Below are 27756 nucleotides of genomic sequence, written 5' to 3'. Positions count from 1 at the left end.
GCCATCTGGCAGAGAGGCTGATTCTGTGAAGGCTCAAGGGGGTGGCAGGTGACAGTGGGTGAGCGAGAGGGTTGTGAGTCTCCTGCATAGTGTAGGGGGTTGGACTAGATGACCCAGGAGGTCCCTTCCAACTCTAGGATTCTAAGTTCCGTCTAAACCTCCAGAAGAAGTTCCTGACCGTTAGAGCGGTTTCTCAGTGGAACAGGCTTCCTCGGGAGGTGGTGGGTTCTCCATCTTTGGGGATTTTGAAACAGAGGCTGGAGAGCCATCTGACAGAGAGGCTGATTCTGTGAAGGCTCAAGGGGGTGGCAGGTGACAGGGGATGAGTGAGAGGGTTGTGAGTGTCCTGCATAATTCGGAGGGTTGGACTAGATGACCCAGGAGGTCCCTTCCAACTCTATGGTATGTTCTTGGTTTCCAACTTTTCCTAGCAATAGAAACAGGAGAAACAGAACAGCTACTTCTGTGTAACTGAAAAGTCACTATGGAAACTTTGTAAATGTTGGCAGAGGGGCCATAACTCAGTGGCAGAGCATCTACTTGCCAGCAAGAAGGGCCCGTGTTAGAGCCCCGGCATCTCCAGTTGCCAGGACCAGGCAGGAGGTGACCTTGGAGAGCCACTGCTAGTCTGAGTAGACAATGCCTTGATGGGCCCAGGGTCAGATTCAGGGGAAGGCAGCTGCACGTTTGCACAAGCAGTTCAGGAATGCAAAACAACTCCATACAACAAATTTATTTGGGAATCAACAGAAATGGAACCACAAATTATAAAATAACAGCTGTGTGTTTGTAGTGGGTGGGTCTGCTTTTCATAGCCCCCGTTAGCTTACACTTCTGCAAGAAAAACCCCTGCGCTTTGATAGCTGTAGGCCCCGTTTGTCCAGATCAGGAATTCAATCCCTGCAATCTGCTTCAAGATCTCACCAGACCCCCTGTTAGAGTCACTTGCTCAAGAACATCACAGCACTGCATAGCAATGAGACAGGACTGACTTGCAAGGAGGGGTGTGCCTTTTGTAATATATACTGGATGTGCCGTAAATCAGGGAGAAAATCTTGTAGTTTAAAAAGAAACAAATGGTGCTTTGTGCAAGTCACAGTTCAAGGAGAGCAAAGTCTCTTCTTGGGCTCTCGAGGGATGCTTCAGACAGCTGATGCTGGACCACCAGTGGGAGCCACTCAGGATTCCTACAGAAGGCCGTGGAAAGAGCAAAACAGTCCCTTGGCAAGGAGGGCCCCAACCAACTATTCCTATTCAAGCCAGAAGCAGCTGGAAGGAGCAGGGCTGCCAGTCGTCCTGGGGGTGGGGTGGGGGAGAACTCCCCTGATCCATTGACAAAAAAGCACGTGAGACGACATTAGCACCCATCCCCACTAAGCTGTGTCATCTAAAATTGACAGCAGGGCTTTTTGCAGTGCTTCACGGCAGCTTTGCGACCGGGCGGAGGGAAGCGTTGGCCCTCCTCGGCTAGACGGAGCATCCCAAGCCCTGTGCTGCCTCTCTGCGTGAGCTCACCGGATGCCTTGCAGGTGCCGGTCCAGAAACTGGGAGTAGCAGGTCAGAGAGCAGAAATAGCGGAGGGCGGGAGCCTCCGTGCTGCCCATGTTGTCCACCAGAACCACGGTGTGCGCCACGCTGTGCAGGTTCATGGTCACCGTGACCTGAATGAAGCAGCTGAGACAGGCCCGGCCACACTGACAGGTCTTGGACATGTCCAGGTCGTCGCACAGGTGAGCAGGAAGGACGTGGTGGCCGTACGGGATTCTGTGGAAGGCAAGGAGCAGGTGTGAGCAAGCTGCAGGATTGGGCTGTTCCGTCTGGCTGCTGCTGCCCTGTGGCTACCCGATGAAATCATGGCTCTGTATTACCATGGATGGGTGGGAAAGCAGGACAGTGAAGAAAGGTGATTAAAAGTGGCAGGGAGGGAGAGGTTGGTAGATACTGCGGACTTTCCGGAAAGATCTAAAAGTGGGTTCTAGATCAGATCAAGCCTGAAAACTCCCTAGATAAACATCTGGAAGAGAGGTCCCTCAGTGGCTATAGAGCAGGGGTAGTCAAACTGCGGCCCTCCAGATGTCCATGGACTACAATTCCCAGGAGCCCCTGCCAGCATTCGCTGGCAGGGGCTCCTGGGAATTGTAGTCCATGGACATCTGGAGGGCCGCAGTTTGACTACCCCTGCTATAGAGTCATAACCAACTTATGGTGTTTCCAAAGAGCAGGTTTGGCCAAACTGTGGCTCTCCAGATGTCCATCAATTACAAGTCCCATGTGCTCCAGCCACCCCTGCTTGGCCAACCCTGCAACCAAGAGATGTCCACAGGCCTGCCTCTGCATAGCAACCTACAACTATGTTCAGTTTTGGGCACCACAGTTGAAGAGGGATGAAGACAAACTAGAGTGTGTCCAAAGGAGGGCAACAAAGCTGGTGAGGGGTTTCCTGATATCTAGCACTCTGAGGCAAAACAAAAGTTTGTGTCCAGAAGTACCTTTAAAGCTGTATTCAGGGTATACAAACACAAGAGTTAAGGATCAGTTTGCTATTCATAGATCTTCTAAACTGCCTTGATCCAATCTCAGCTATAATTGCCCAGTTAGTTCTGCATCTGCCCTGAGCCAATTGGGAAGGGTGGGCTAAAGGTAAAGGTAAAGGTATCCCCTGTGCAAGCACCGAGTCATGTCTGACCCTTGGGGTGACGCCCTCTAGCGTTTTCATGGCAGACTCAATACGGGGTGGTTTGCCAGTGCCTTCCCCAGTCATGACCGTTTACCCCCCAGCAGCAAGCTGGGTACTCATTTTACCGACCTCGGAAGGATGGAAGGCTGAGTCAACCTTGAGCCGGCTGCTGGGATCGAACTCCCAACCTCATGAGCAAAGCTTTCAGGCGGCTGCCTTACCACTCTGCGCCACAAGAGGGTGGGCTACAAATATATTATTGTCTTGACTCTAGCTAGTTCTTCCTGGCAACTAACTCCCCCCTCCATCTATGTGGTGGTGGAGGAAATTATTTTTCACATACCGGAAGGTTTGTGCGTGGACATGAAAGCTTATGCCCTGAACAAAACTTTGTGAGTCTTAAAAGTGCCCCTGGACTCAAATTTTGTCCTGCTGCTCCAGACCAACATGGCTACCCACCTAAACCTATCTGTCTGGGGCAGTGGTGCTGTCTCTTTGTGGTGCTTTGGGGGGGGAGGCACAGTGGGACGGCTTCTGGAGTCCTGGCCCTGCTGATGGACCTCTTGAGGGGCCCTGGGTTCTGGCTGTTACGTGACACGAGGTGTGGGACTGGAGGGGCCATTGGCCCGATCCAATCGGGCTTCCCTTGTGTTCTTAGAAGCAAAAATGACTCAACTGAGGCTATCGTACCTTGGTCACATGAGAAGTCAAGAGTCACTAGGTCATGCTAGGGAAAGCAGAAGGCAGCAGGAAGAGAGGCAGGCCCGGCCTGGCTTAAGGGAGCCACGAGGGCCCTCTGAGTATGGCTACCCAGGACAGGACCCTTTGGACATTAACTCCTAGGGCCGCTGTTAACTTGGAAGCCACTTGATGGGCCCTGAACACAAGCACATGAAATAAGCACCTCCAACATGTCCTGTCCTGAACAGCCTTGCCCAGAATCAAACCGTGGTGGTCTTAAGGTGCCGCTGGACTCAAACTTCGTTCTGGTGCTTCAGGCTCTCTCAACCAGGTTTTGGCGGAACCCGGGGGTTTCTTGATAGTCCCGGAAGGGCTCAAGTGGGCAGGAGTTCATTCATTTTTAATGTGTTCTTAAAAACTTGTTAAACATTTATCGAGTGGTAGGACCAGACATGACCATTTCGATCCACGCCCCCTCAAATGGCCAATGATGAAGGGGGTGAGAAGGGGAGGGAGGGAGTGTCCACTGTTCTGCTTCCCAACCATATTCTGCATGATGGTGCTACTTTGGGGGTTTCTCGAAGCCCGAAGAATGTCCCTGGGGTTTCTCAAGGGTAAAAAAAAGTTCAGAAAGGCACGTGGCTCCCGGCCTCGATCCATCAGCCTTGAAGGCTGCGGCTTCCTCATTGGGGAAGTGCACTCTAATTCAGAGGTAAGTTCAAGAACGCTCCGGACCCTTCCTCCACCCGGGTCATTTTAAACACAGCTCTTTGAGAGGGGCCAGCCATTATCTAAAGAGCCAAAGTCCTAAGTCCACGGAGAACTTGAACACATACCAGGAAGTGCAGGCAGGGGATAAGCCTTCTGCCAGAGTCCCGCCCACAACCCAGAGGCCAGCAGGAACCTGCCAGCCGGACAAGAGATTCAGCTGCGCGCCCTCTCTAATCGCAGCCATCTACAGAACAAAAGGTACTTGTTTACGCCTCACCTTCTCTCAAAGCTCCTTGCACCACCCCAATTTACCCTCTCAACAAACTGTGAGGTGGGACAGGCAGGCTGAATGGCCAGAGGTCACCTAGCAGGCTCAGATGGCAAAAACAGCAGCCCAACCTGGACCTCGGATCCGGGTCTGACATTCTGACTTGCCGCAATGCCGGAATGGTGGGATCTAAAGCCCCAAATAAATAGATAAGAAATTCTTAGCCAGTGCGCCAAGCCGGCTCCCAAAATTCCAGGCTCTTTGTTAAATAATATCTGAAATGCCAGAATTTACCCACTTTGGATTATGTGAAATAATAATAAAAATAGAAATAATAATTTATAATAGAAATAATAATTTTTCTAGCTTGTCCTTCCCTGGCCAGCTCAGAGTGGGTAACATACAATTTTTGTAAAAATTACAAACCATGAATCGTCTCCTCCTAATAAGAATCCAAAAGTTTTTGGAGGTTGGCCAGAGCTTGGAGAGGCCTTAAGCTAGTGGACGGTTCTCCGGCAGGGAGGCCTGTCCCTTGATGTTTAGAGCTGGCCTCAACCACAGGCCGGGTGGAACGGCTCCAGTTTGCAGGCCCACTGGGCCTGTTGAAGGTCCCAGAGGGCCTTGGTCTTCTCAGCTAAACCATTCCGCCAGGCCAGGGCTGAAAAAGCAGAAAGTCGCCTAAAATTGGAAGTGAAAAAGCATACCATTCTCCTGGTTTCATGCAGCACATGGACATGTGCACCAGCTGCTAATGTTGGGTGGTTTGCTCTCAGAAGCATGTCCCCATAAAGCCGGGGAAACAGGGTGGGCAAATGTAATGGATGAGCCGAAGAACTCTGGCATTTCAAATGTTATTCTGGCCACGGCATCATCGGGCCATTCTTCAGCAAGCTACCGTGCTCTAATGAATGAATTCCTGGGAATACTTCCCTGGAAAAACACTTGATAAAGACCATTAAGAATGAAGCTCATGTGCCATCCTTGAGGAGATAGGCCTTGGTGGCAACTAGCCATGGTGACTAAAAGGAACCTCCATAGCCAGAAGCAGCCAACCTCAAAATCTCAGTGCCAGAAGGGAACCCAAGAGGAAGGCCTCTCCACTCTCTGCCATGGTATTGGCTCTCCAGAGGAACTAGTAAGCCACTATGTGAAACAAGATGCTGGATCAGATGGACCCTCAGTGCCTGGAGGGTTCAGCAGTGGGAGGAGCTGCCTCAAGAGGTGGGGAGCTCCCCCTCACTGGCCGTCTTCAAGCAGCGGCTAGACAGATCCTTCTCCTGGATGCTTCAGGCTGACCCTGCACTGAGCACGGGGTGGGACTAGATGGCCTGCATGGCCCCTTCCCACTCTAGGATTCTAGGAGTCTAGTTCAGCAGTAGAAGGGGCTGCCTAAGAAGGTGGGGAGCTCCCCCTCACTGGCCGTCTTCAAGCAGCGGCTGGACAGATCCTTCTCCTGGATGCTGGAGGCTGATCCTGCACTGAGCAGAGGGTGGGACTAGATGGCCTGCATGGCCCCTTCCCACTCTAGGATTCTAGGAGTCTAGTTCATCAGAGGAATGGGCTGCCTAAGGAGGTGGGGAGCTCCCCCTCACTGGCCGTCTTCAAGCAGCGACTGGACAGATCCTTCTCCTGGATGCTGGAGGCTGATCCTGCCCTGAGCAGGGGGTAGGACTAGATAGCCTGGAGGTTCTGTCTACAGGTCTGCTTTTCCCTTATATCCCCCCATCAGAATAACATCTACTCAGGATCCTTGGCCCAAAGGAGGTGAAACTGGCCAGTCCTGGCCCCAGCATGGTGGAACGCTCCATTTAAAAAGCTCAGTTCCTCAAGCCTGCAAGACAGAATTGTTCCACCAGGCTTATGGCTGGGGCCCGAAATGGTGGAGATGAGGAAAGATTTACTCTGTAAACTTTAGGACACCCCCTCGTCTGCTATGTAATTCGTTGGGGGAAATTAGAGAATGTTTAAGTTTTAAACCTAACTTCTTGTTTTAATGATCTTGTTACCCAGCCTGAACTGTATTGAAAGGGTGGGCTAGAAATAATTCAAAAAGTTTTAAGGAGACTGAGAGGGAAAGACATCTTGGGTAGCTGATTCATGGTGCAGCAGTGATAAAAAAAGGATATGGGTGGGTGTGAGAATCTATAAGGTTTATAAAATCATGCCTGGGTGGAGAAAGAGGCCATGGAGAGCTTTTTCTTCCTCTCCTGCAGGAAAGGAAATTGGGGCCACCCAGGGAAACGGGCTGGCAGTTGAAACCGTCTGCAGGAGCAGAAAAGAGCCAGAATCCAGCGGAGCCTTGAAGACTGACCAAATTTGTGGCAGGGAATGGGCATTCATGAACCACCTCTCAGAAGAAGAAGAGTTGGTTCTTATATGCTGCTTTTCCCTACCCGAAGGAAGCTCAAAGCGGCTTCCAGTCACCCCTTTCCTCTCCCCACACCAGACACCCTGTGAGGGAGGGGAGGCTGAGAGAGCCCTGAGATTACTGAAGAAGAAGAAGAGTTGGTTCTTATGTGCTGCTTTTCCCTACCCGAAGGAGGCTCAAAACGGCTTCCAGTCACCCCTTTCCTCTCCCCACACCAGACACCCTGTGGGGTGGGTGAGGCTGAGAGAGCCCTGATATCACTGCCCGGTCAGAACAGTTTTATCAGTGCTGTGGTGAGCCCAAGGTCACCCAGCTGGCTGCATGTGGGGGAGCACAGAATCGAACCCGGCATGCCAGATTAGAGGTCCGCACTCCTAACCACGACACCAAACTGGCTCACATCTTCAAATAGATCAAATCCGCCTGTAGCAGCAGAAAAGATTGAGAGTCCAGTAACACCTTTAAGACAAAGATATTTGGGGCAGGGGAGGAGGTGTCAAGAGTCACTGCTCATCTCTTCAGATATCTGAAGGCCAGAGATCAAGATGCAGATGCTGACACGTATCAAGAGGCAAGAGATACACCAAGTGCTGGCCTAGAGGGGTGCCCGTGTCAGTCCGTCTGCAGCATTAAAAAACAGCACGAGCACGCTGAAGGTTTGCCTGCAGAAGTGATCAGTGACTCATGAAAGCTCCTCCCCTGCCACAAATTTTGCTTACCCAGCAAGGGATTAACACCTGGCATTTGCTGCAAGCGGATGTTACCGATGACTGTGGCTTCAGAAAGGGATTGGACAGATTCGTGGACGAGAGGCCCAAGGAGCTGGTTGCTTTGGAGGCAGCCGGAAGGCAATATGCAGGAGAGGCCATGGCTCGGTTGGCTGGCCCTGAGGGCAAAAGGCTCTCCACGGTGAGAGAAAGAGCTACAGCAAAGACTGTCCCTGGGCCCAGATCCTGTGTATCTGCACAAAACCCTGAGAACACAGCGTTTCCTAACCCCTCTGAGGGACTCATTTGTGCCTCTGACCCACTTGGTTCTTATCCCAGCTGCTCCTCTCAGCCAAAATCGATTTTGTTCACTTCTAGGGACCAAGGGACCAAGCCCTATGAAGATAGGTTGAGGGGCTTGGGAATGTTCAGCCTGGAGAAAAGGAGGTTGAGAGGGGACATGATAGCCCTCTTTAAGTATTTGAAAGGTTGTCACTTGGAGGAGGGCAGGATGCTGTTTCCGTTGGCTGCAGAGGAGAGGACACGCAGTAATGGGTTTAAACTTCAAGTACAACGATATAGGCTAGATATCAGGAAAGAGTTTTTCACAGTCAGAGTAGTTCAGCAGTGGAATAGGCTGCCTAAGGAGGTGGTGAGCTCCCCCTTCCAACTTGGGAGCCAGTTTGGTGTAGTGGTTAGGAGTGCGGACTTCTAATCTGGCATGCCAGGTTCGATTCTGCACTCCCCCACATGCAACCAGCTGGGTGACCTTGGGCTCGCCACGGCACTGATAAAAACTGTTCTGAGCAGTGATATCAGCGCTCTCTCAGCCTCCCCTCCCTCACAGGGTGTCTGTTGTGGGGAGAGGAAAGGGAAGGCGACTGTAAGCCTCTTTGAGCCTCCTTCGGGTAGAGAAAAGTGGCATCTAAGAACCAACTCTTCTTCTTCTTCAGTAATCTCAGGGCTCCCTCAGCCTCACCCACCTCACAGGGTCTCTGTTGTGGGGAGAGGAAGGGAAGGCAATTGGAAGCCGCTTTGAGCCTCCTTCGGGTAGGGAAAAGCGGCATACAAGAACCAACTCTTCTTCTTCTTCTATGATTCTGTGATTCTAGGGCTTCAGACATTGAGTGGGGTGTGCGATAGGGACACACTTTTACCTGAAGTTGACAATCGCTCTTGCCGAACACTCCAACAAGGACAGTGGTATTTTGAGCTGTATGTCGGGGACGAGCGGCCGGGGCGGCTCAAACGGGTTGCCAAACAAATCCAGGTTCTCCAGAGAGAGTTTTGCAAAGTCATCGGGCAGAAACGGGAGCTGGTTGCGAGCCGCGGACAAGACGCGCAGCTGCCGCAGGTGCCCGATCTTGAACGGCAGCCTGACAAGTTCGTTGTCATCCAGCCGGAGGTGAGTGAGTTCCTGCAGCTGGCAGAACTGGGCCGGCAGCGCTTTGATCCTGTTCTGGCTGAGGTCCAGGGCCTGGAGGGACTTCCGGAGGGTGGAGCCGCAGAGGGCCACGCTGAACGCCTCCAGGCGGTTGTTGTGCAGGTTCAGCTCCTGAAGGCACACGAGGTCCCCGATGGTGGCTGGCAGCTTCGTGATGCAATTGTGGCTCAAGTCCAGCTTCCGGAGATTTTTGAGGCAAAGCATTCGCATGTCGACGCGAGCCAGTTTGCAGTAGGAGGCCTGGAGGTGCTCCAGGGAATACGGGAAGCTCTGGGTGAGCGGGTACTCCTTTTTCGACATGATGCTCATCCTCGTCTTCGGCTTCTCCACCTCTGATGCTTTGGGTGGGACCAGGGGAGAAAGCGGGAGGGTTTCTTCATGGGCCCCGCTGTTGGCCAGCTTCAGCGCGGAGAGGAAAGTCTTCAAACGGCTGCTGTTGGCCTGCGATCCAAAACAGGACACAAAGCCTATCAGCGCTCACAGAGCCCCTGTCTTTATGAACACACCAGAGAGTCAGGAGGCGGGCGGCTTTGGCAAAATAAACAGGGGAAGCTCCGTCTGGAAATTTCTCTACCTAGCGCTGCCCCGGGGCCATCAGCAGCCGGCTGAGTTAATGGGGCCCCAACTCCAAGCTTACATGGAGGGACAACAACTGCTGAGAAGGGAGAAGGGAAGAAGGAAGGAAGTTCCGACAGGGGCCGCCAGGAAATGCAGGGCAGGCGGGCAAACACGTATCCCATAAAACGCCCTACTAGACACGAAGGCTGTACCTAATCTGTGGTTGCAAGTTTAACGATCGCTGACTAGCACAGACAAAACTGAAAAGCAGATTTTTAAAAGAATTCATGAAAAACAGCCCCGACTTGCTTCTCATCTGGTTTCAAAGCTTGTGAACCTAAAGCACACTGGACATTAGCCAGTAGCATCACCACTGAAAGGAACTTAAATTGTAGAAGGTTCAAGGCCATGTGCGGTCAGGGCTCCAAGCACCTGAGAGACCATCTCCCTGCCTACATCCCCCAAAGAGCCCTATGCTCTGGCCCCGCCAACTGGCTAGTGATCCCTGGCCCCAAAGAAACATGTCAGGGGGCAGAGGTTCGTCCTCTCCTGAAAAAAAAGATCGCTGGACCTACGGGACCCCACCAACTACCACCCGGTCTCACGTCTTGCGTTTCTGGGGAAGGTGGTTGACAGGGCCGCTGTGGAGCAGCTTCTGGCGTTTTTGGAGGACACTTTGGCCCTGGATCCACACCAGTCTGGCTTCCGTCCTGGCCACAGGGTTGAGACGGGACAGGGCAGAGACCGGGGTTACTAGATCTTTGGGTCCCTCCCTGCCCTTTGCAATCTGGGATCCCCCCAGGCTAACACCACATAGGGTGTTATTGGAGAAGCAATGACTGTTAGCAGCAGAACTGGGGGACCGCAAGGGAGCTGACTATGCCGCTTTTGACTGTAATGGTGCTCCGCTCTGTGAGTATGAATCTGTTGAGGATCCTGGGTCCCTGGGATGCATGCCTGGCCTTGACCAGGGCCAGGGCTTTTTCAGCCTGGCCCCTACCTAGTAGACTGAGCTCCCAAAAGAGCTGAAGGCCCTGTCGGAACTGTCTGAGCTCTACAAGCCCGATAAGACAGAGCTAGGCAATTGGTTGAGGTCGACCTGAACCACCCCTTCCCAAGGACTCTCCCCGAGCCTCCCCCTTATGGCACCCACCGTAATTCTGCCCAACCCCCTGAGCTATCAATACGTGTTAATTTAATGTCTCCCATAGTTTTCTACTGCTCCATGTTGCTTGCTGTTATCACTTCATGATTGTTCATCTAAGTTACCTGTATTGTTTCTGTTTTATGTGAACTGCCCTGAGCCTTTGCGGAGGGCGGTATATAAATATAAATAAATAAACAAACGAGAAAGGCTGCCATAGATCCTCCTTTGGCAGTGTTTAACTTGGCATGTAGATCCTGAAGATGAAACTCAAATACTTTGGCCACCTCATGAGAGGGAAGGACTCCCTGGAGAAGAGCCTAATGCTGGGAGCGATCGAGGGCAAAAGAAGAAGGGGACGACAGAGAATGAGGTGGCTCGATGGAGTCACTGAAGAAGTCGGTGCAAACTTAAATGGACTCCGGGGAATGGTAGAGGACAGGAAGGCCTGGAGGATCATTGTCCATGGGGTCGCGATGGGTCGGACACGACTTCGCACATAACAACAACCTGGCATGTAAGAGCAGCGTCTAGTCAGGCCTAGTCGCGTACCTTGCTGAGACAGACGTCCACCGCAGGTTCCTTCAGCCGTATGGTGGCTTTTCCTTCTTCCACAAACTTGGTAAAAAGATGTTCTACATTTTCTTTCAACTGGGTTGGGGGGAGGAAAAACACAACAACATTCAAGCCTTGCTTGATGAAGCAACTCTTGACACATTTTAAAGCACCATAATGCGGGTCTAATTAGTCCTGCGCTGAATCAGACCTCCTGCCCATCCACTTCAGTCTGGTCAACTCAAACCGGCAGAGGTTCTCCACGTTCTCAGTCACTTTACCTACAGCCTGGTGCTTTTAATGGGAGACACTGGGGATTCCACCAGGAACCTTGATCAAAGCGTGCAGTCCTGTTAAGTCTACCCGTAGCAGCAGGAGAAAAGAGCAAGCGCCCAGCGACACCTTCAAGACTGACAATATTTGTGGCAGGGGAGGAGTTTTTCAGAGTCACAGGACAAAGGAAGAGAGATTCCCCCAATGAGAGTCCAGCAGCACCTTTAAGACACCTTTGTGGCCAGGTAGGGGGTTTGGGGAGTCACTGCTCACTTCTTCCAAGAAGGTGCTACTGGATTCGTGCCCTTTTCTACAATGTGGGACTTCCTGCATACAAACCAGAGGCTCTTCCAGTGGGGCAAAGCCTGAAGTGGAGCAGACTTTCAGCTGTGCTCACATACACGGCCTGCACAATGTCCCGCTCCTCAAGTTCAAGCGCCCCCCCCCCGGCCCCTGCACAACAGCACACCCACACAACCTATGCCTTCCCCAGGCTTTTAAGGAGATGGGGGATCATGACCACAGGGGCCTGAGGCACAGAGCAGATGACAGGATTCAAGAAAGCCCTTCTCTCACAAGCAGGCCTGGCTGCTCATTCCCCCACAGGCCTCCCCTGCTCCAGGCAGCCTCCAAACTTGAGTGGCAGGCCAGGGAAACGGGGAGAGCCTACTGAAGAGGCAGTCTCTGGCAGAGCATGTAGAGACAGACACCAGGGCAAGCACAGAGGAAGCCAGCGTCAACTAACCTGTTCCATTCATCATAAGAGGACTTATTCCAACCAACTCCACTTAGTTCACTGGCTGGGAATGCTCTGTGTCCTATATAGGGCTGATTAAAAACAATAAAGCCACAAAACATTCTAATGCTCAAAGAGAAATCCTACGAGAAAGGTCTGTGTGGGGGCGTGCATGCGCCAGCTGGGGGATCGCTCTCCCTTTGTCCTGTGAGGAAACCGCTTTCTGGAACAAGAGCTGTATCATTCCAACAAAACCACTGTGACTGAGCACAAAAACTGTATTGCTAAGCTTTCCTTTTTCCTGAAGGGTTCTGTCTGTTGAAGCTACTTTTATGATCTGCTCCGAGCCTGAAAACTGTTGTGCGAAGATCCAGTTAAACTGTTAAAAGTCCAGACTTAGGCATTACTTATAAATACAACAACATTAAAATAATATGATAACTTGGTTTTGTTCATTTTTCTTTATCAAAACATTTATATTTCACCTTTCCTTGTGGTTGAAAGACAGCTTATGATGACCATTTAAAATACTTTCAGTAAAAACGAGAATGCAATACACCCCCCCCCCGATCTCTCCCACCTTAAAAGATGTCTGAGAGTTCAAATCCCCTCAAAAGCCCTGACAAACAGGTAGGTCTTGCAGTGCCTTGCGAAGACCGCCAAGGGGGCAGCTTAGTCAAAGACGAGAGGATTTTTTTTTTGGGAGGGGGGGGGAAGCAACGTTGGAAGGAAGCAATCTCTGAACCTCACAGAATCCATCAAGGGTGAGGGTGTGTATGCGGAGCGGGGAGGAGTTGTGCTCCATTTCCTCATTGGCCTACCTCGCAGGGCTGTTTGTGTGGCGTGTGGGAGGGGGCTGCAAGCCAAGACCTCACGGGGCTATTGTTCGTGGGAGGCCTATGCTTTGACATTCAGTGGCCTACCTCGCAGGATTGATGTCTGTGGTGAGGGGAGGGGGGGACTATGCTCCAAGTTCTCACTGGCCGACCTCACAGGGCTATTGTTCGTGGGAGGCCTATGCTCTGACATTCAGTAGCCCACCTTGCAGGACTGATGTCTATGGTGAGGGGAGGGGGGGCTATGCTCCAAGTTCTCACTGGCCGACCTCGCAGGGCTATTGTTCTTGGGGAGGGGCCCTGTGCTCTGACACTCAGTGGCCCACCTTGCAGGACTGATGTTCGTGCGGCACCTCACTGGCCGACCTCGCAGGGCCTGGCTCCCTAGCCTGCCCTGCAGGGCCGTCGTGCCACCCTCCTCCCCGCATCACCTGGTACTGGGTGCCGGGGCGTTGCCGGGCGGTGCTGACCAGGAGCCAGACCCCCCCTCGGCCGGGCGGCCTCCCCAGCGAGAGCAGCGCCCTGGCGGCCCGGCCCGGTCCCCGGAGGCCCGCCGAGGGCAGCAGACGGCTCACCACCGACACCTCGCACGGCAGCCGCATCGCCGGCCGAGCTTCCCGCCTCCTGCGCGCGCACCCCACGCCGGGCGGAAGAAGGGCGCCCAACTCCCCACTGCGCCTGCTCGCCAAGGGGCTGCCCTTCGCAATGCCTGCGGGACGGGCCCCCAAAAGGCCCCAGCGAGGCCCTCTCCTGCACGGAGGAGGCGCCAGACCGCCGCCCGGCCGCTTCCTACCTGTCCGACCCCCCATGAAAACACGCCGAGGAGGAGCGAGAGGAACCGGCACATGATGGACACGCCCTCGGGCCTCCCGCAGGTCCTTATGTAAAGGAAGGCCAACTCCCTCCCCCCCGGCTAAGGGGAAGGACTTCCGGCGAATTGGAAAGCAGCCATTGGCTGACCCGGTCGCCTTACAAGAGCGCGGGGAAATTTGAAAGATGCCTCATGGGAGAAAGTTTGAGTTTAATGGCCCAGGGGGGACCAATTAGGTTTAATTCTGGGTATGAGCTTTTGTGTGTATGCGTGCTTCTTGAGGTACATCAATGCGATGGCAGAGTTTAAATATGCAAAGGACAGAGTACTGGCTGCGTGAAGAATATTGGCAAGAGAAACAGCTTTAGAGAGGAAAGAGATAGTTCTAACAGCCTAACTGACTGTGTTTTTCATCTGAAGAAAAATAGGAAGTGTGCTTAAATGAAGTTTCCATTTGAGCCAAGCAGGAAACAGGAGGAGAGTATTCAAAAAATACCAGGGTTTGATTCTGGGCAAGGCTGTTCACGACAGGACATCTTGGAGGTCATTATTTCATATGCTTGTGTTGAGGGCCATCAAGTGGCTTCCAAGTTAACAGCGGCCTTAGGAGTTAATGTCCAAAGGGTCCTGTCCTGGGTAGCCTTACTCAGAGGGCCCTCGTGGCTCCCTTAAGCCAGGCCGGGCCTGCCTCTCTTCCTGCTGCCTTCTGCTTTCCCTAGCATGATCGCCCTGTCTAGTGACTCTTGACTTCTCATGTGACCAAGGTACAATATGAAGAAGAATTCTGGTTCTTAGATGCTGCTTTTCTCTACCCGAAGGAGGCTCAAAGCGGCTTCCAATCACCTTCCCTTTCCTCTCCCCACAACAGAAACCCTGTGAGGGAGGAGAGACTGAGAGAGCCCTGAGATTACTGAAGAAGAAGAAGAGTTGGTTCTTAGATGCCGCTTTTCTCTACCTGAAAGAGTCTCCAAGCGGCTTCCAGTCGCCTTCCCTTCCTCTCCCTACAACAGACTCACTGTGTGGTGGATGAGGCTGAAAGAGCCCAGATATTACTGAAGATTTGGTTCCTAGATGCTGCTTTCGAAACCGTTTTTAGTGTCGCTTAGCCCCCTTCTTCCCTGCTGTTTTCCATTTGCTGTGTTCCTCAGTGTTGGTTTGCTTGTTTGTTGGGACCTCCTGGACTAATTATTTTTTGTATCCCAGTGCTAGATTAGATACCCTAGGCTCACTAGTTAACCCCACCTCCACACACGCACACAAACCCCACTGCTACTGCTCTGCAAGAGCTTTTCTTATTGGAAGTGGAAGAACACCTTGAACTGCACCTGCCATGCCCAAGGATGTGTTAGCTGCAGCTCTGAGATCCCCGTCAGAAGTATGGCAGGCAGGAAGAGCAAGCAGAAAGGTAGGGGGGAGCACACACAAAGGAGCAATGTCACCAAGACTCTGCAAGAAACTCTCCTTCCACATCTAAAGCTGTTTGAAGTGTCCAAATACAATTAGGTGTTACTGAAAGGACCTAAAAGCTTATGTTCTTAAGAATGTTTTGGTGTCTCCAGAGTCCCAAATCCAGGATTAATATCCAGATGTACTTATCCAAACATGCAAAATCTGTTTCTGTTTAAAAGCCCTGGTGTTATTCAGTCTTATATACTGTCACTCTGTGCCTAATCTTGGAGAATAAAATGATTAACTTGTCAGGGAAGGAAAAGATCCAGTGATCTTCTGGAATCCACGGCCCCCTGACCAAAGTTTTTGGGGGATCCAGTCATTTCATTAAGGTTATGAAAGTTTTATTCTGGGCAAAAGCATTTTGGAAACCGCACGTTTCTTCCAAAACAGAGAAAGAGAATTTCCTTGACCATTGCAAGAAGGCAGAGTTAACATACAGATTCAAGGACCAAATAGCAATACAACAGAAATAGAGAGCTGAGCTTAGGAGGTTTCTATTGGTTTGGGTCAATCGCCTGGGGCAGGCGGGGGAAGAGATGGGGTGATGGAAATCAAATGAAGGGGCAGATAAATTCTGAACTGTGGGCCTCTGAGAGTAATTAACATAGCCCCCGCGCCTCCCCACAAGCAGGGGGGCATCCTGCCAGCATCTGCTTCTCTGAAGAGGGGCTACTGGTTGTGCAATTTGTTAACTGCAAAGAGGGGGCCTAATTTATTAAGTACCCAGGAAGGGACAAGAAGACCAGGGCCAGCACCAGGGCCCACCCTGCCAGCCAGGCGCAGGTGGGCCAGTCCCGGCACCCCCTCGGCCCAAAATGGGTTTACAGCAGAGCGGCTTCTTGTGACTTGATTAATTCACATTCTGTCCCTCGCCTAGCAGAGGCAGGATCCTCTCACACTGATGCCAGGCGCAGAGGGTGCAGCTGCCCGCATGATCTGTCCACACCACTTTCTGGTGCTCCAGGACTACGCAGGGAAGCAGCAGGTCTGCACCCCCCCTACTTCGCCTCTCCCTCTGCAAAGGTTGGGATGGCTTCTGAAGATCGGATCGGTGAATTTCCCAGCCTCTGACTTTGTCCAGGCTCTGCTTTGCTCAGGGCGGAAGTCCCCGGGACCACGGCGGCCGTGCATCTCAGCATCCGTCCCTTCCCGCCTGTCTCTCGCCTGGCCCCTCGCGGCGGCCGGCGGCACTGCGGGCGCTGCAGGCGGCAATGGCGCGCTCCGGCCAGGAGGAGGCGGGCGAGAGGCGAGCCTCGCAGGGCCGGGGCTGGGGGGAGAGGGGCGCCGAAAAGCGGGGCAGACCCCCCCCAGTGGCCCTTGGCTCCCGCTCGGGCTCAGCCCGCAGCCCCAGGGGAAGCCAGGGAAGAGCGGGTGGGGCGGCTGGCTGTCCTGTCCCGTCCAAGCTCCCGGTGGCCCCCGCCGGGAGGAGGAGGAGGAGGAGGAGGGGGAGGCGGCGGGCGAAGGTCTCTGGGGGTCGCAAAAGGGGGAAAAGGAGAGTCCGTGTCTCGCTGTCTTGCCCAGGCTACGCGGCAGCGGCTATTCACAGGCGCGATCCCACTACTGATCGGCACGGGAGTTTTGACCTGCTCCGTCTCCGACCTGGGCCGGTTCACCCCTCCTTGGGCAACCTGGTGGGCCGCGGCTCCCCGCGGCTCGCCATATTGATGCCGAACTTAGTGCGGACACCCGATCGGCATAGCCCGCTGCGGCCCAGAACTCCTGAGCTCACGCGATCCGCCGGCCTCAGCCTCCCCGGCAGCCGGGATTACAGGCGCGCGCCACCGCGCCCGGCTGCTCCTCTCGCCCGCCCGGCGGCCCTTGTGCAGAGCCCGCACCGACGTCACCACCCAGGACACGCCCCTCGCCACGCCCACATCCCCTCCCTTTCCCGCCCTGCCCTCAGCCCTTATGCAGAGCCCGCACCGACGTCACCCGCAAGGCACGCCCCTCGCCACGCCCCCTACTTCTCTCCCTCCCTCCCTCTGCCACCGCTCCCCAGCCCTTATGCCGACGACGCCCGCTCTGACACGCCCTGCGCCTTCTCTGCGCCTGCGCGCCCGGCCTCACTCCCTTTCTGCGCCTGCGCGCCCGGCCTCACTCCCTTTCTGCGCCTGCGCGCCCGCCCTCGCTCCCTTTCCCTCGCAACCTCCGCCGCCGCCACGATGGGCCACCAGCAGCTCTACTGGAGCCACCCGCGGAAGTTCGGGCAGGGCTCGCGCTCGTGGTGAGCGGGGAAGGGGGGGCTGTGGGCGTGGCGGGGGGCTGGCGGGGGGGGCCTCCTCCCTCTCCCCCCCTCCCAGACTGACTGACTGACGCGGCCTCCCTCCTTCTCCTCCTCCCCCCCCCTGTAGCCGGGTGTGCTCGAACCGCCACGGGCTGATCCGCAAGTACGGCCTCAACATGTGCCGCCAGTGCTTCCGCCAGTACGCCAAGGACATCGGCTTCGTCAAGGTAGGCCCCGGGGACGGGGGGGAGGGAGGGGGGGTGGGGGAGGGCAGTCCCCTCCCCCCTCGATGGCGCCCCCCCACCAACCACGCCCTTCTCTCTCCCCCCCCAGCTGGACTGAGCCTGGAGCGCCGCGATGGACCCCCGATGAGGACGATGCCCGGAGACCCAACTCCCGCCACGTGCTTGCAATAAAGGGGCCTGCCGGCTACTTCCTTCCTCCCTCCCTTCTTTGCTTCTTGATGGGGCGGGGCGGGGCTTAGGGTCCGGGGAGCAATTGGGAAGTCAGCCCCGGGCAGGCCTGCAAGGCAGTGGTGCGGAGCTCCCCTCGTGGCCTAGCAGGGCCCCCGCAGCCATGCCAGCCCTAAGAGGACCCGTAAAATGAGGTGGGTGGGCCACGCCAGCCATTCTTTGCCTGTTGTGCCGCCAGACAAGCTGGTCCCCCCAGAGGCCTCCCTCTTTGGAAGCAGGCACCCAGTCCCAAGGCCATGGAGACTGAGATTCAGCTTCTGCAAGGCAAAGGTATGGAGCTGGGAGTTGAGGGCTCTGGCAGCCAGGCCAGCAGGCAAATGGGAGCCTCGCCCTGAGAGGCTGCCGTTAAAAGGATCCGTAAAATAGACTAGATGGGCCTACCAGCCACCCTGTGGCCATCATGAAACCAGAGAAGCTGGTCCCCCGGAAGCCACGCTGGCCACAGCAGACGTCTCTGCTGAAACGTGGGGACTCTTCCTTGGTCTCACAAGGTGGAGCAGAAGGAAGCTGTGAATGTCCTGTCTGAGGAGCACTTTGCTCAGCCTCCCCATTTGGAAGGTGCCCACTCACAAGGCCTTGGAGGCATTAGCCGTTTCCTGTTGCGGGGAGAGAATAGCCAAGGGCACTAAACTGGATAGAAAGGGGGAGGGGGGAAGAGGCAGGATGGATAGGCCTGACATGCCTTCAAGGCAGAGTTGGTGGTCTAGTTCTGGAAATCATTTCAGAGGGGGTGGTGGTCCCCTGCCCACTCTCTTGCCTTCCCAGCCATTGGAAGGAGGTGTTGCCTATCTCTTCCTCTCCCCCATTCACCCTGTGTCAGGGTGGCAGTCATGCCAGCAGGTGAGTGGGAGCCTGGTCCTCAGGCTTCCATTAAAAGAAGCTGAAAGATGTAGACCCTCCCCTTTCACAAAGATGAAAGTGCCCCAAAGACATCCCTTGAGGACATGGCAGCGATCTAGAAGAGCGTGCTGAGATTCTGCCTGTAAATGAAGGTGGAGACTGGGAAGAGAGAAAAGCTGCACAACTAAACGATCAGTCACTGGTAATCGGAAATGGTCTTTCAGTAAACATACAGGCTACGAGATCAATAGAAAAAACTTACTTGCAAATCCAAACATTGTGTGTCCCACTTCAGTACCATATAATCCCATAAATCCAAACCTCAATGGGGTGTAGTGGGTTGGAATCCTAGGTCTACATCAGGTGTGGCCAAACAGTGGCTCTCCACATGTCCATGGACTATTAATTCCCATGAGCCAAAGTTTGGCCACCTGGGCGGCCACCTCTAGTAGCTGCCATGGAGTGGTTGCTGTTGAAGAGTAGCAATCGGCAAGGCTTGGGGAGTCCATTGCATGATAAGTCACTTGGTGGTTGCTGGTGAGCCTGGCTGAGTCCTCCCTTAAAGGCCAAAGTATTCCTGGAAAGCTCCCCCCCCCCCCCCCGTTTTCTGAAGGAAACCATGGCCTGAAGTCTGACAATACTGCATCATTGCCTGGCAATGGTGACAGGAGGCATTTTTTCCTTAACCTAAGCCTTATGGGAGGGCAGAAAAGAAATTAAATATAAATAAAATAAAAATAAATTAAAGCTACAGGTGCTGGTTCTGTTACTTGTGGAAAGGGATTAATCCACCAGTTTGTTATTAAGATTTCAGAAATTGATGCGAATCTAGAGTTTTTCTCAGGTTTGTAGACATCTTTGTCATTGTGAATTTCCTGCATTCTGTAGAGCAGTGGTCCTCAACCTTCACCGGGGACCAGTCAACACTTGACAATTTTACTGCGGCCCGGGGCGGGGGGTAGTATTTTGCGAAGGGACGTTGCTGCCACCTGAGCCCCTGCTCCACTTGCTTTCCCACTAGCACCCCTGACTTCCCGTCGCCCGCTGGGGGGCGCTGCCAGCAGCAGCTGCGCAGTGCTACACCAAAGGGGAGCCCCGGCCATGGCGGCCGCTGGAGAGCACCAAAGGTGAGCCGGCAGCAGAGTGGCAGGGCAGCCCCCGAGGCAGCAGCCGGGAAGGAGGCACCGTGGACCGGTACTAGTCCCCAGACTGGGGGTTGGGGACCACTGCTGTAGGGGGTTGGACTAGATGACTCAGGAGGTCCCTTCCAACTCTGATTGTACCATTTCGGGTGGGAAACTGCCAGCAAGCTGATGAGGACAAAGCAGCCCACTGTCAGTTTGCTGCTGGTTTTTCCTGGGTTCTCGGTTTAAAGGCCCTTTTATAGACAGATCTGCCATGTCCGTTCATAACACCCGTCACGGGATTTCGGCTTGGGACAATGAGGCAGGGGCTCTCAATTCCCCTACCCCTATTGCTGCAAAGTCTCACTGGTACCCATGTCCCATTGTCCATGGTAAATTCCTCCATTGGATGTGGGCGCTGGGGGAGGAGGCTCCTTCTGGGACCAGACCTTCCTGGATCCCAAAGCAGACCGAGCAGGTGAGAGTGGGTGTCCTCTTCAGATGAGGCAACCGGTCCACTCAGCCCAGCTGTGGCTGCTTTGAGCAGTGGCAGCTCTCCTTGGGGTGGGGCACTCCCAGCTGCAGGGCAGGTACTTTCCTATGGAGCGCTGCATGTCCGTCTCGCAGACCCACCAAGATGCCAGGGGCCCATTGAGGCTGGGAAGTCCAGCTCCGACCACCGACCTTTGGCCCAGGGGGTCTCTCCAGAGTGAGGTGGCAGGCATGGCCCTCGGGGCTGCATCCCACCGTACTGGCCCCAAGGGGGGTGTCTGCAGCCGGGGCTCTGTCTACCTCAGGTCTTTCCACAACTGCAGAATAGCCCAGAGCATATTCCTTCCCAGTGTGTCCCCGTATCTCTCAAGGGGCATTACAGGGCTAGAAAAATTGCAGAGGAAGGGAACTTTGAGATGATTCTGGAGTTGGAGCCCCTTCGCCAGGAAGAAAGGTTCAGAGGAAATGCTGAGTCTGGAACATTTCAGTTTAGAAGACAGACAACTAAGCGGGGGGGGGGCATCATAAAGGTTTATGCAATTATGCCTGGGGTGGAAAGATTTGACAATGAGACAGTTTCCTGCCTCCCTCAAAATAATAGAACCTGAGGACATCCAATGGCTGGTGGGGAGCTGGTTCAGGATGGGCAAAAGGAAATACATTTTATAGCGACCAAAATGGGGAATTCGAAGCCAGAGGATGTAGTGATGGCCACAGGCCGAGTAAGGCTCTTCTTGTGTTCTAAGGCAGGGGTAGTCAACCTGTGGTCCTCCAGATGTTCATGGACTACAATTCCCATGAGACCCTGCCAGCATGGCAGGGGCTCATGGGAATTGTAGTCCATGAACATCTGGAGGACCACAGGTTGACTACCCCTGTTCTAAGGAAGGCTGCAGCCTTTGCCCTGTGGTTGCCCTTTGGAGGAATTGGTTGTCTGCTGTGTGAGACAGGAGGCTCTCATCCTAGACCCAGCAGGGCTCTTTGTAGGTTCTTCTGAAAGACGCTCGGTGGAAAGGCCCCCTGTTCATATCCAGTGGTATTCATGGCCAGTGATAAACAAGAATGGAAAAATCCCCTCTCCCCAATTAAAATGTTGCCTAAAGCAGGGAGTGTGGCCACTTAAGTGGTTATGAAGCTGCTAAAGTTAGGCAGGATCAAACCACCCACCTTCATCCATTTTGGAACTCCAGAGTCGCCCTTCCTCTCTCTGCGTTCTCAGTAAGTGTAGCTAGGAGTGCTATTCCACGGGGGCTTATTTTCTTCTGGGGAATGAGCCTAGCTATTTCATCACACACCTTAACCATATCTTGAAGACATTTGAGGGCCGTTTGTTGCTCCAGATGGCTGTTGGAGGGCTTTGGACTATTTAGTTCAAACATTTATTAGCCACCTTCATTCATTCTACTTATATGCCGCCTACCGTCTTTCTTATTGAGCTTAAGGCAGTTTACACACAGATGAAGACAACAAATTAAAAGCAAAAAATTAAGTCTTGGAATGGCTCTCAGGGCAGGGAGCTATTCCTATTGCAGCAATAGATTACAATGGGAGGCAGAAAGCCAGCGGTTAGGTAAAAGCTGTCAATGTGGAACTGGCTGCCTGGGGAGGTGGGGGGGCTCCCCCTCACTGGCCGTCTTCAAGCAGCAAGTGGACAGATGCTTTTCAGGGATGCTTGAGGCTGACCCTGCACTGAGCATGGGGGTGGGACAAGATGGCCTGCATGGCCCCTTCCAACTCTAGGGTTCTATGAAAATCACTATGCAGGAGTGCTTATATACCTGGTTGATTACTTCAGTTAGAATAGCTTGTCATTTGTTTCAAATTGGGAGTTTCATGCTCTGCTGACAGGCTAGCTGCGTGCCACACTGCACCATGTGTACCTCTAAATAAGACCCTCTTCAACTGTGTCCTGAAGAGCAAGGTACACTAAAGGAACTGGGTTTGACCCATTAGCAAGTTTGGTTAGGAGTGCCAGGTTCGATTCTGCGCTCCCCCACATGCAGCCAGCTAGGTGACCTTGGGCTCGCCATGGCACTGCTAAAACTGTTCTGACCAAGCAGTGATATCAGGGCTCTCTCAGCCTCACCCACCCCACAGGGTGTCTGTTGTGGGGAGAGTAATGGGAAGGCGACTATAAGCCGCTTTGAGCCTCCTTCGGGTAGGGAAAAGTGGCGTATAAGAACCAACTCTTCTTCTTCTAGCTCCTGCTGGGCTAAGAGGAACTGACCATGACCAGGCAAGGGACCCCCTTTAGAAGTTCTGGACCTGTGCCTGATGCACCACTTCTGTCTTGGAGGCATGTCCAGCTTATCTGCCCCATTCCCCCTGGCTTTCTCCTCCCACCAACAGGAAATGGCTAATGCATCCAAGGCCTTATGAGTGGGTGGCTTCCAAAAAGGGAGGCTGAACTAAGCGCTCCTCAGACAGAATATTCACAGCCCCCACGTTTCAGCGGAGACATCTGCTGCAGCCAGCATGGCTTCCCCCCCTCTGGCTTCTCCAGCAGCACCCCTGGTAGCAGGATCGACACAACATGGCCAGCTGAGGGTCACACAAAAACCTCTGCTTCCATCACCTGGCTAGCTTGGAAGGCGAACGCTCTTAACCCTGCAAAACCTGCACTGTGGCAACCTTCACCTGCAAAGGGGCCTGATCCAGATGCCCAGGTGAGTTCATTCTCATCAGACCTTGGAAGTCAAGTAGGGTTGGCCCTGACTGGGACCTGGGAGGGGAAAATGCCAAGTACAGGGTTGCCACCCAGAGGCAGGAGATAGCAAACTACCCCAAAAACCATATGAGGTTTGCTCTAAGTTGGTTGCAACTTGTTGGCACCTGCCCCCCTCCCCCCCCTCCCAAGCACACACAATCAAGCTCAAGGTGCACAAAACAACTAGAGAGTTTCCAAAACAAGATTTCAAATTTATTCGAGGCAATATATGACTGGGAAAGTATTGAAGCATAAAGAACAGTGAAACTGAGTAATTCACTGCCTATGAAGCGCTCAGAGAAAGAAAAAGCAAGAGTCAGAATTCTACGCTGGGAGCAGCCCAGAGATGAGGAGGGCGAGGGATTTAAAGAAGTTTAAGGAAAAGAACAGTCCAAGTCCAGCATCACGTTGCCTACCCCCCACCTGCTGGGACGGGTACAGACTGCTTTGTGATCCAGAAACGGAGTAAGGGGCCTAGGCAGAGCTCCCAAAGGGGGAGCAAGGAAAGGATGTCCGTGCCAGTCTCAAAGAAAGAAAAAGTGGAGTTGGCAGCCTGTAAACAAGCAGGGAAGTTGAGGAGACCACTGCAGTCTGGAAGCCGCAGCAGCAAGAGCAGCAGGAGCTGAACAGTTGAGGAAGCAGGTTGTAGTCTTGATGCACTTCTCACTCCCAGGTTTTCTTCCTTTCTTGGCGTCCTGTCCCACCCACCCCACGTAGATCTTTCTGCTTGGTGCCGTAGCCAAATGATTCCTCCTAGATCTCGCCAGCTTCAGAGTGATGGAATCCCAGCTTTTTAGACCTTCAATTTGTAAAGCTGGCAGGTGCCCTAGAGCAGTGGTCCCCAACCTTTTTATCACCGGGGACCACTGAATGCCTTTTACTGAGGCCCGGTGGGGGGGGGGGTAGTTTACTCCTCTACTCTCAACCACTGCCCTAACGCTCTCTGATCGCTATGGTAATGTTTAAACATCCCTTCAAAATAAGATACAGACACGCCACAACAATGAAGTGTGTTGTAAAGGGCTGGGGGGGGGGATGAAGTAAAGGGCTGGGGGGGGGAAGAAGGCGTCCTTCGGGGCCCACCTCCAATTAGTCGAAGGACCACATATGGTCCGCGGCCCACAAGTTGGGGATCGCTATCCTAGAAGACATCCAGTCCAACCCCCTGGTCAATGTGAGGTCAGCCTCGAAGATCCCCAACAAGGGTTTGTTCACCACCTCCTCCAGCAGCCCCATTCTACTGGTGAACTAACTTATTCCCCCACCTCCCCGTGCCCAGCCGGTAGCTTTCCACCTACAATTTAACCCACTACTGCAAGCCGTACCTTCTGCTACCTGCCTTCCTGTGAGGGACTTTGCATTATTTCTTCTTTGGGAGTCATTGGGTGCAACCATCAAATAGGTGCTGCAACTGCAGATAACTCTGGGGCCCCCTGAGAACAGGTGTGTATTGTCCAATACCCTATTCGTTCCAACCTGACCTTGGCAGACCACGCAGCATGTTAACCTCCCTTCAGGACTTAGGCTCTTCCAACCACTCAGCCCAGGCCAGGTAGCCTGACCTGGTGGGCTCTCAGAAGCTAAGCACGGTTGGCCCTGGCAACGCTAAGGAAGACAAAGGTTGTGACACAAAGCCAGGCAACAGCCAACTGCTTCAGAATGTCTCACCTTGAAAGCCACATGGGGTTGCCGCAAGTCAGCAAAAAACCCCAAAACGTCTGGCAGCAAATTCCACACTATAATCCCTCTCTGTGCTTGTGGAGGCAAACTCTCTGCCCTTCTCCTGCAGTCCTCAATCCCCCTGCTGCCCCCAAGACTCACAGGAGCAACGCAGTGAAATGGTCCTCCGTTTGGCCACAATAAGAGCACCACAGTCTCCACGGCCTCGTGACAGTGTGCCTGCTTCCAGACAGGGAGGCCGAACAAAGTGGGAGTCAGGCAGGACCTCTGCAGCACCCCTTTGCTCCACCATGCGAGACCAAGGAAGAGTCCCCACGTTTAGGCAGAGACCTCTGCCATGGCCAGTGTGGCATTGGGGGGGGGGGACCAGCTTCTCTGGCAGCACAAGAGGTACAAGATGGCTGGCGTGGCCCATCTAGCGCATTTTACGGGTCCTTTTAAGGGCAGCCTCTGAGGGTGAGGTTCCCACCCACCTGCTGGCATGGCTGCCTGGTCTCTGCGGGGCCATGAGGGACTGAGGCCGACCTGGGTGAGGAACCCCCTCCCTTCCCCCTTGCTAGGCCAGAGTCCCGTCCATTTCCCAGAAGCCCTTGTCAGGCGCCAGGAAAGGGGTGAGTGCCATGATGCCCAAAAACATATATCTTGCCAAGAAAGTTTTTTTTTTGTTTAAATGTAATTCATTTCAGCAACAATTAACATTCTGTCATGTGCTTCACAATGAAAATACCCGCTTGCAGAGCTCAGGGTTTTTGGGAAGGGAGGAGCCGGCAGGCCCCTTTATTGCAAGCACGTGGCGGGAATCGGGGGTCTCCGGGCATCGTCCTCGTCGGGGGTCCATCACGGTGCTCCGGGCTCAGTCCAGCTGGGGGGGGGGGGAGAGAGAGACGTTGTTAATTTAATGTTTTCCATATTGTTTCTACTGTTCCACGTTGCTTGCTGTTATCCCTTCATGATTGAAGTTATCTGTATTGTTTCTGTTCTATGTGGACTGCCCTGAGCCTTTGGGCGGTGGGGGGGGGGGAGAGAAGGGCGTGGTTGGTGGGGGGGCGCCATCGAGGGGGGAGGGGACTGCCCTCCCCCACCCCCCCTCCCTCCCCCCCGTCCCCGGGGCCTACCTTGACGAAGCCGATGTCCTTGGCGTACTGGCGGAAGCACTGGCGGCACATGTTGAGGCCGTACTTGCGGATCAGCCCGTGGCGGTTCGAGCACACCCGGCTACGGGGGGGGGGGGGAGGAGGAGAAGGAGGGAGGCCCCGTCAGTCAGTCAGTCTGGGAGGGGGGGAGAGGGAGGAGGCCCCCCCTGCCAGCCCCCCGCCACGCCCACAGCCCCCCCTTCCCCGCTCACCACGAGCGCGAGCCCTGCCCGAACTTCCGCGGGTGGCTCCAGTAGAGCTGCTGGTGGCCCATCGTGGCGGCGGAGGCTCTGAGAGAAAGGGAGCGAGGGCGGACGCGCAGGCGCAGAAAGGGAGTGAGGCCGGGCGCGCAGGCGCAGAGAAGGCGCAGGGCGTGTCAGAGCGGGCGTCGTCGGCATAAGGGCTGGGGAGCGGTGGCAGAGGGAGGGAGAGTAGGGGGCGTGGCGAGGGGCGTGTCCTGGGGTGACGTCGTTGCGGGCTCTGCATAAGGGCTGCTTGGCGCGGTGGCAGAGAGAAGGGGGCGTGGCGAGGGGCGTGCCTTGCGGGTGACGTCTGTGCGGGCTCTGCATAAGAGCTGTGGGCCGGGCGGGAGAGGGCGGGACTGTGGGCGTGGCGGGGGGGCGTGTCCTGGGTGGTGACGTCGGTGCGGGCTCTGCACAAGAGCTGTGGGCCGGGCGGGAGAGGGCGGGACTGTGGGCGTGGTGAGGGGCGTGTCCTGGGTGGTGACGTCGGTGCGGGCTCTGCACAAGGGCCGCCGGGCGGGCGAGAGGAGCAGCCGGGCGCGGTGGCAGAGAGAGGGCGGGACTGTGGGCGTGGCGAGGGGCGTGTCCTGGGCTGACGTCGGTGCGGCCGGGCGCGGTGGCAGAGAGAGAGAGAAGGAGGGGGCGTGGCGAGGGGCGTGCCTTGCGGGTGACGTCGGTGCGGGCTCTGCACAAGGGCCGCCGGGCGGGCGAGAGGAGCTGCCGGGCGCGGTGGCGCGCGCCTGTAATCCCGGCTGCCGGGGAGGCTGAGGCCGGCGGATCGCGTGAGCTCAGGAGTTCTGGGCCGCAGCGGGCTATGCCGATCGGGTGTCCGCACTAAGTTCGGCATCAATATGGCGAGCCGCGGGGAGCCGCGGCCCACCAGGTTGCCCAAGGAGGGGTGAACCGGCCCAGGTCGGAGACGGAGCAGGTCAAAACTCCCGTGCCGATCAGTAGTGGGATCGCGCCTGTGAATAGCCGCTGCCGCGTAGCCTGGGCAAGACAGCGAGACACGGACTCTCCTTTTCCCCCTTTTGCGACCCCCAAACACCCTCGCCCGCCGCCTCCCCCTCCTCCTCCTCCCGGCGGGGGCCACCGGGAGATTGGACGGGACAGGACAGCCAGGTGCCCCCCCGCCCGCCCTTCCCTGGCTTCCCCTGGGGCTGTGGGCTGAGCCCGAGCGGGGGCCAAGGGCCACTGGCGGGGGGGGGGGTCTGCCCCGCTTTTCGGCGCCCCTCTCCCCCAGCCCCGGCCCGACAAAGGCGCCCCCCGCCCTTTCGATGCCCGCCTCTCGCCCGCCTCCTCCTGGCCGGAGCGCGCCATTGCCGCCCGCAGAGCCCGCAGTGCCGCCGGCCGCCGCGAGGGGCCAGGCGAGAGACAGGCGTCGGGAGGCGCGAAATGAGCAGGACTGCAGCCCTTCGCGTGTGAACGCCTTTCTTCCCCTGCCCTGCTGCTCCGGAGTCGGCCGATGGACTCCAGTAAGACAGCCTCGGGGGGAGGCGAGTTTTGCACGACTGGTGAGGAGGAGAAGAGCCGAGCCAGAAGATCTCCCCTTCCCTCCCCCAAAACCCCCGCCTTCCCCGACCGGCTTTTGCACTCGGGATGCCGAACTCCGGACGTTCC

The 27756-nt window shown here is 55.0% G+C and overlaps 3 protein-coding genes across 5 annotated transcripts; 1 reads left to right on the top strand and 2 right to left on the bottom strand.

Annotated features, from left to right (window-relative positions):
• Positions 1-718: 718 nt before the first annotated feature.
• On the bottom strand, positions 719-13878 carry LRR1 (leucine rich repeat protein 1). Of its 3 annotated transcripts, none has more exons than XM_077324181.1 (4): positions 13752-13878; positions 11111-11209; positions 8570-9297; positions 719-1764 (listed from the first exon to the last, which is right to left on the bottom strand). In XM_077324181.1, exons 1-4 carry the CDS (start codon positions 13803-13805, stop codon positions 1512-1514), a joined length of 1134 nt encoding a protein of 377 aa, XP_077180296.1. In that variant the 5' UTR covers positions 13806-13878; the 3' UTR covers positions 719-1511. The 3 variants fall into 3 exon arrangements, with proteins under 3 accessions (XP_077180296.1, XP_077180294.1, XP_077180295.1); XM_077324179.1 differs by lacking the exon at positions 13752-13878 and adding an exon at positions 13285-13714; XM_077324180.1 differs by lacking the exon at positions 13752-13878 and adding an exon at positions 13390-13708.
• A 3361-nt stretch (positions 13879-17239) lies between these two features.
• LOC143830958 (small ribosomal subunit protein uS14) lies at positions 17240-17888 on the top strand. The gene is made up of 3 exons (XM_077324177.1): positions 17240-17445; positions 17573-17672; positions 17779-17888. The coding sequence occupies exons 1-3, from the start codon at positions 17384-17386 to the stop codon at positions 17785-17787; spliced, it is 171 nt and encodes a 56-aa protein (XP_077180292.1). The 5' UTR covers positions 17240-17383; the 3' UTR covers positions 17788-17888.
• Positions 17889-23272: 5384 nt separating this feature from the next.
• On the bottom strand, positions 23273-26304 carry LOC143830957 (small ribosomal subunit protein uS14). The gene is made up of 3 exons (XM_077324176.1): positions 26107-26304; positions 25877-25976; positions 23273-25623 (listed from the first exon to the last, which is right to left on the bottom strand). The coding sequence occupies exons 1-3, from the start codon at positions 26166-26168 to the stop codon at positions 25615-25617; spliced, it is 171 nt and encodes a 56-aa protein (XP_077180291.1). The 5' UTR covers positions 26169-26304; the 3' UTR covers positions 23273-25614.
• Positions 26305-27756: the final 1452 nt, after the last annotated feature.

The sequence above is a fragment of the Paroedura picta genome, chromosome 2, assembly GCF_049243985.1.
Source record: "Paroedura picta isolate Pp20150507F chromosome 2, Ppicta_v3.0, whole genome shotgun sequence".
Lineage (NCBI taxonomy): Eukaryota > Metazoa > Chordata > Lepidosauria > Squamata > Gekkonidae > Paroedura > Paroedura picta.
Note: the sequence above shows the minus strand (reverse complement) of the source record. Positions and strands in the feature narration are given on the sequence as shown.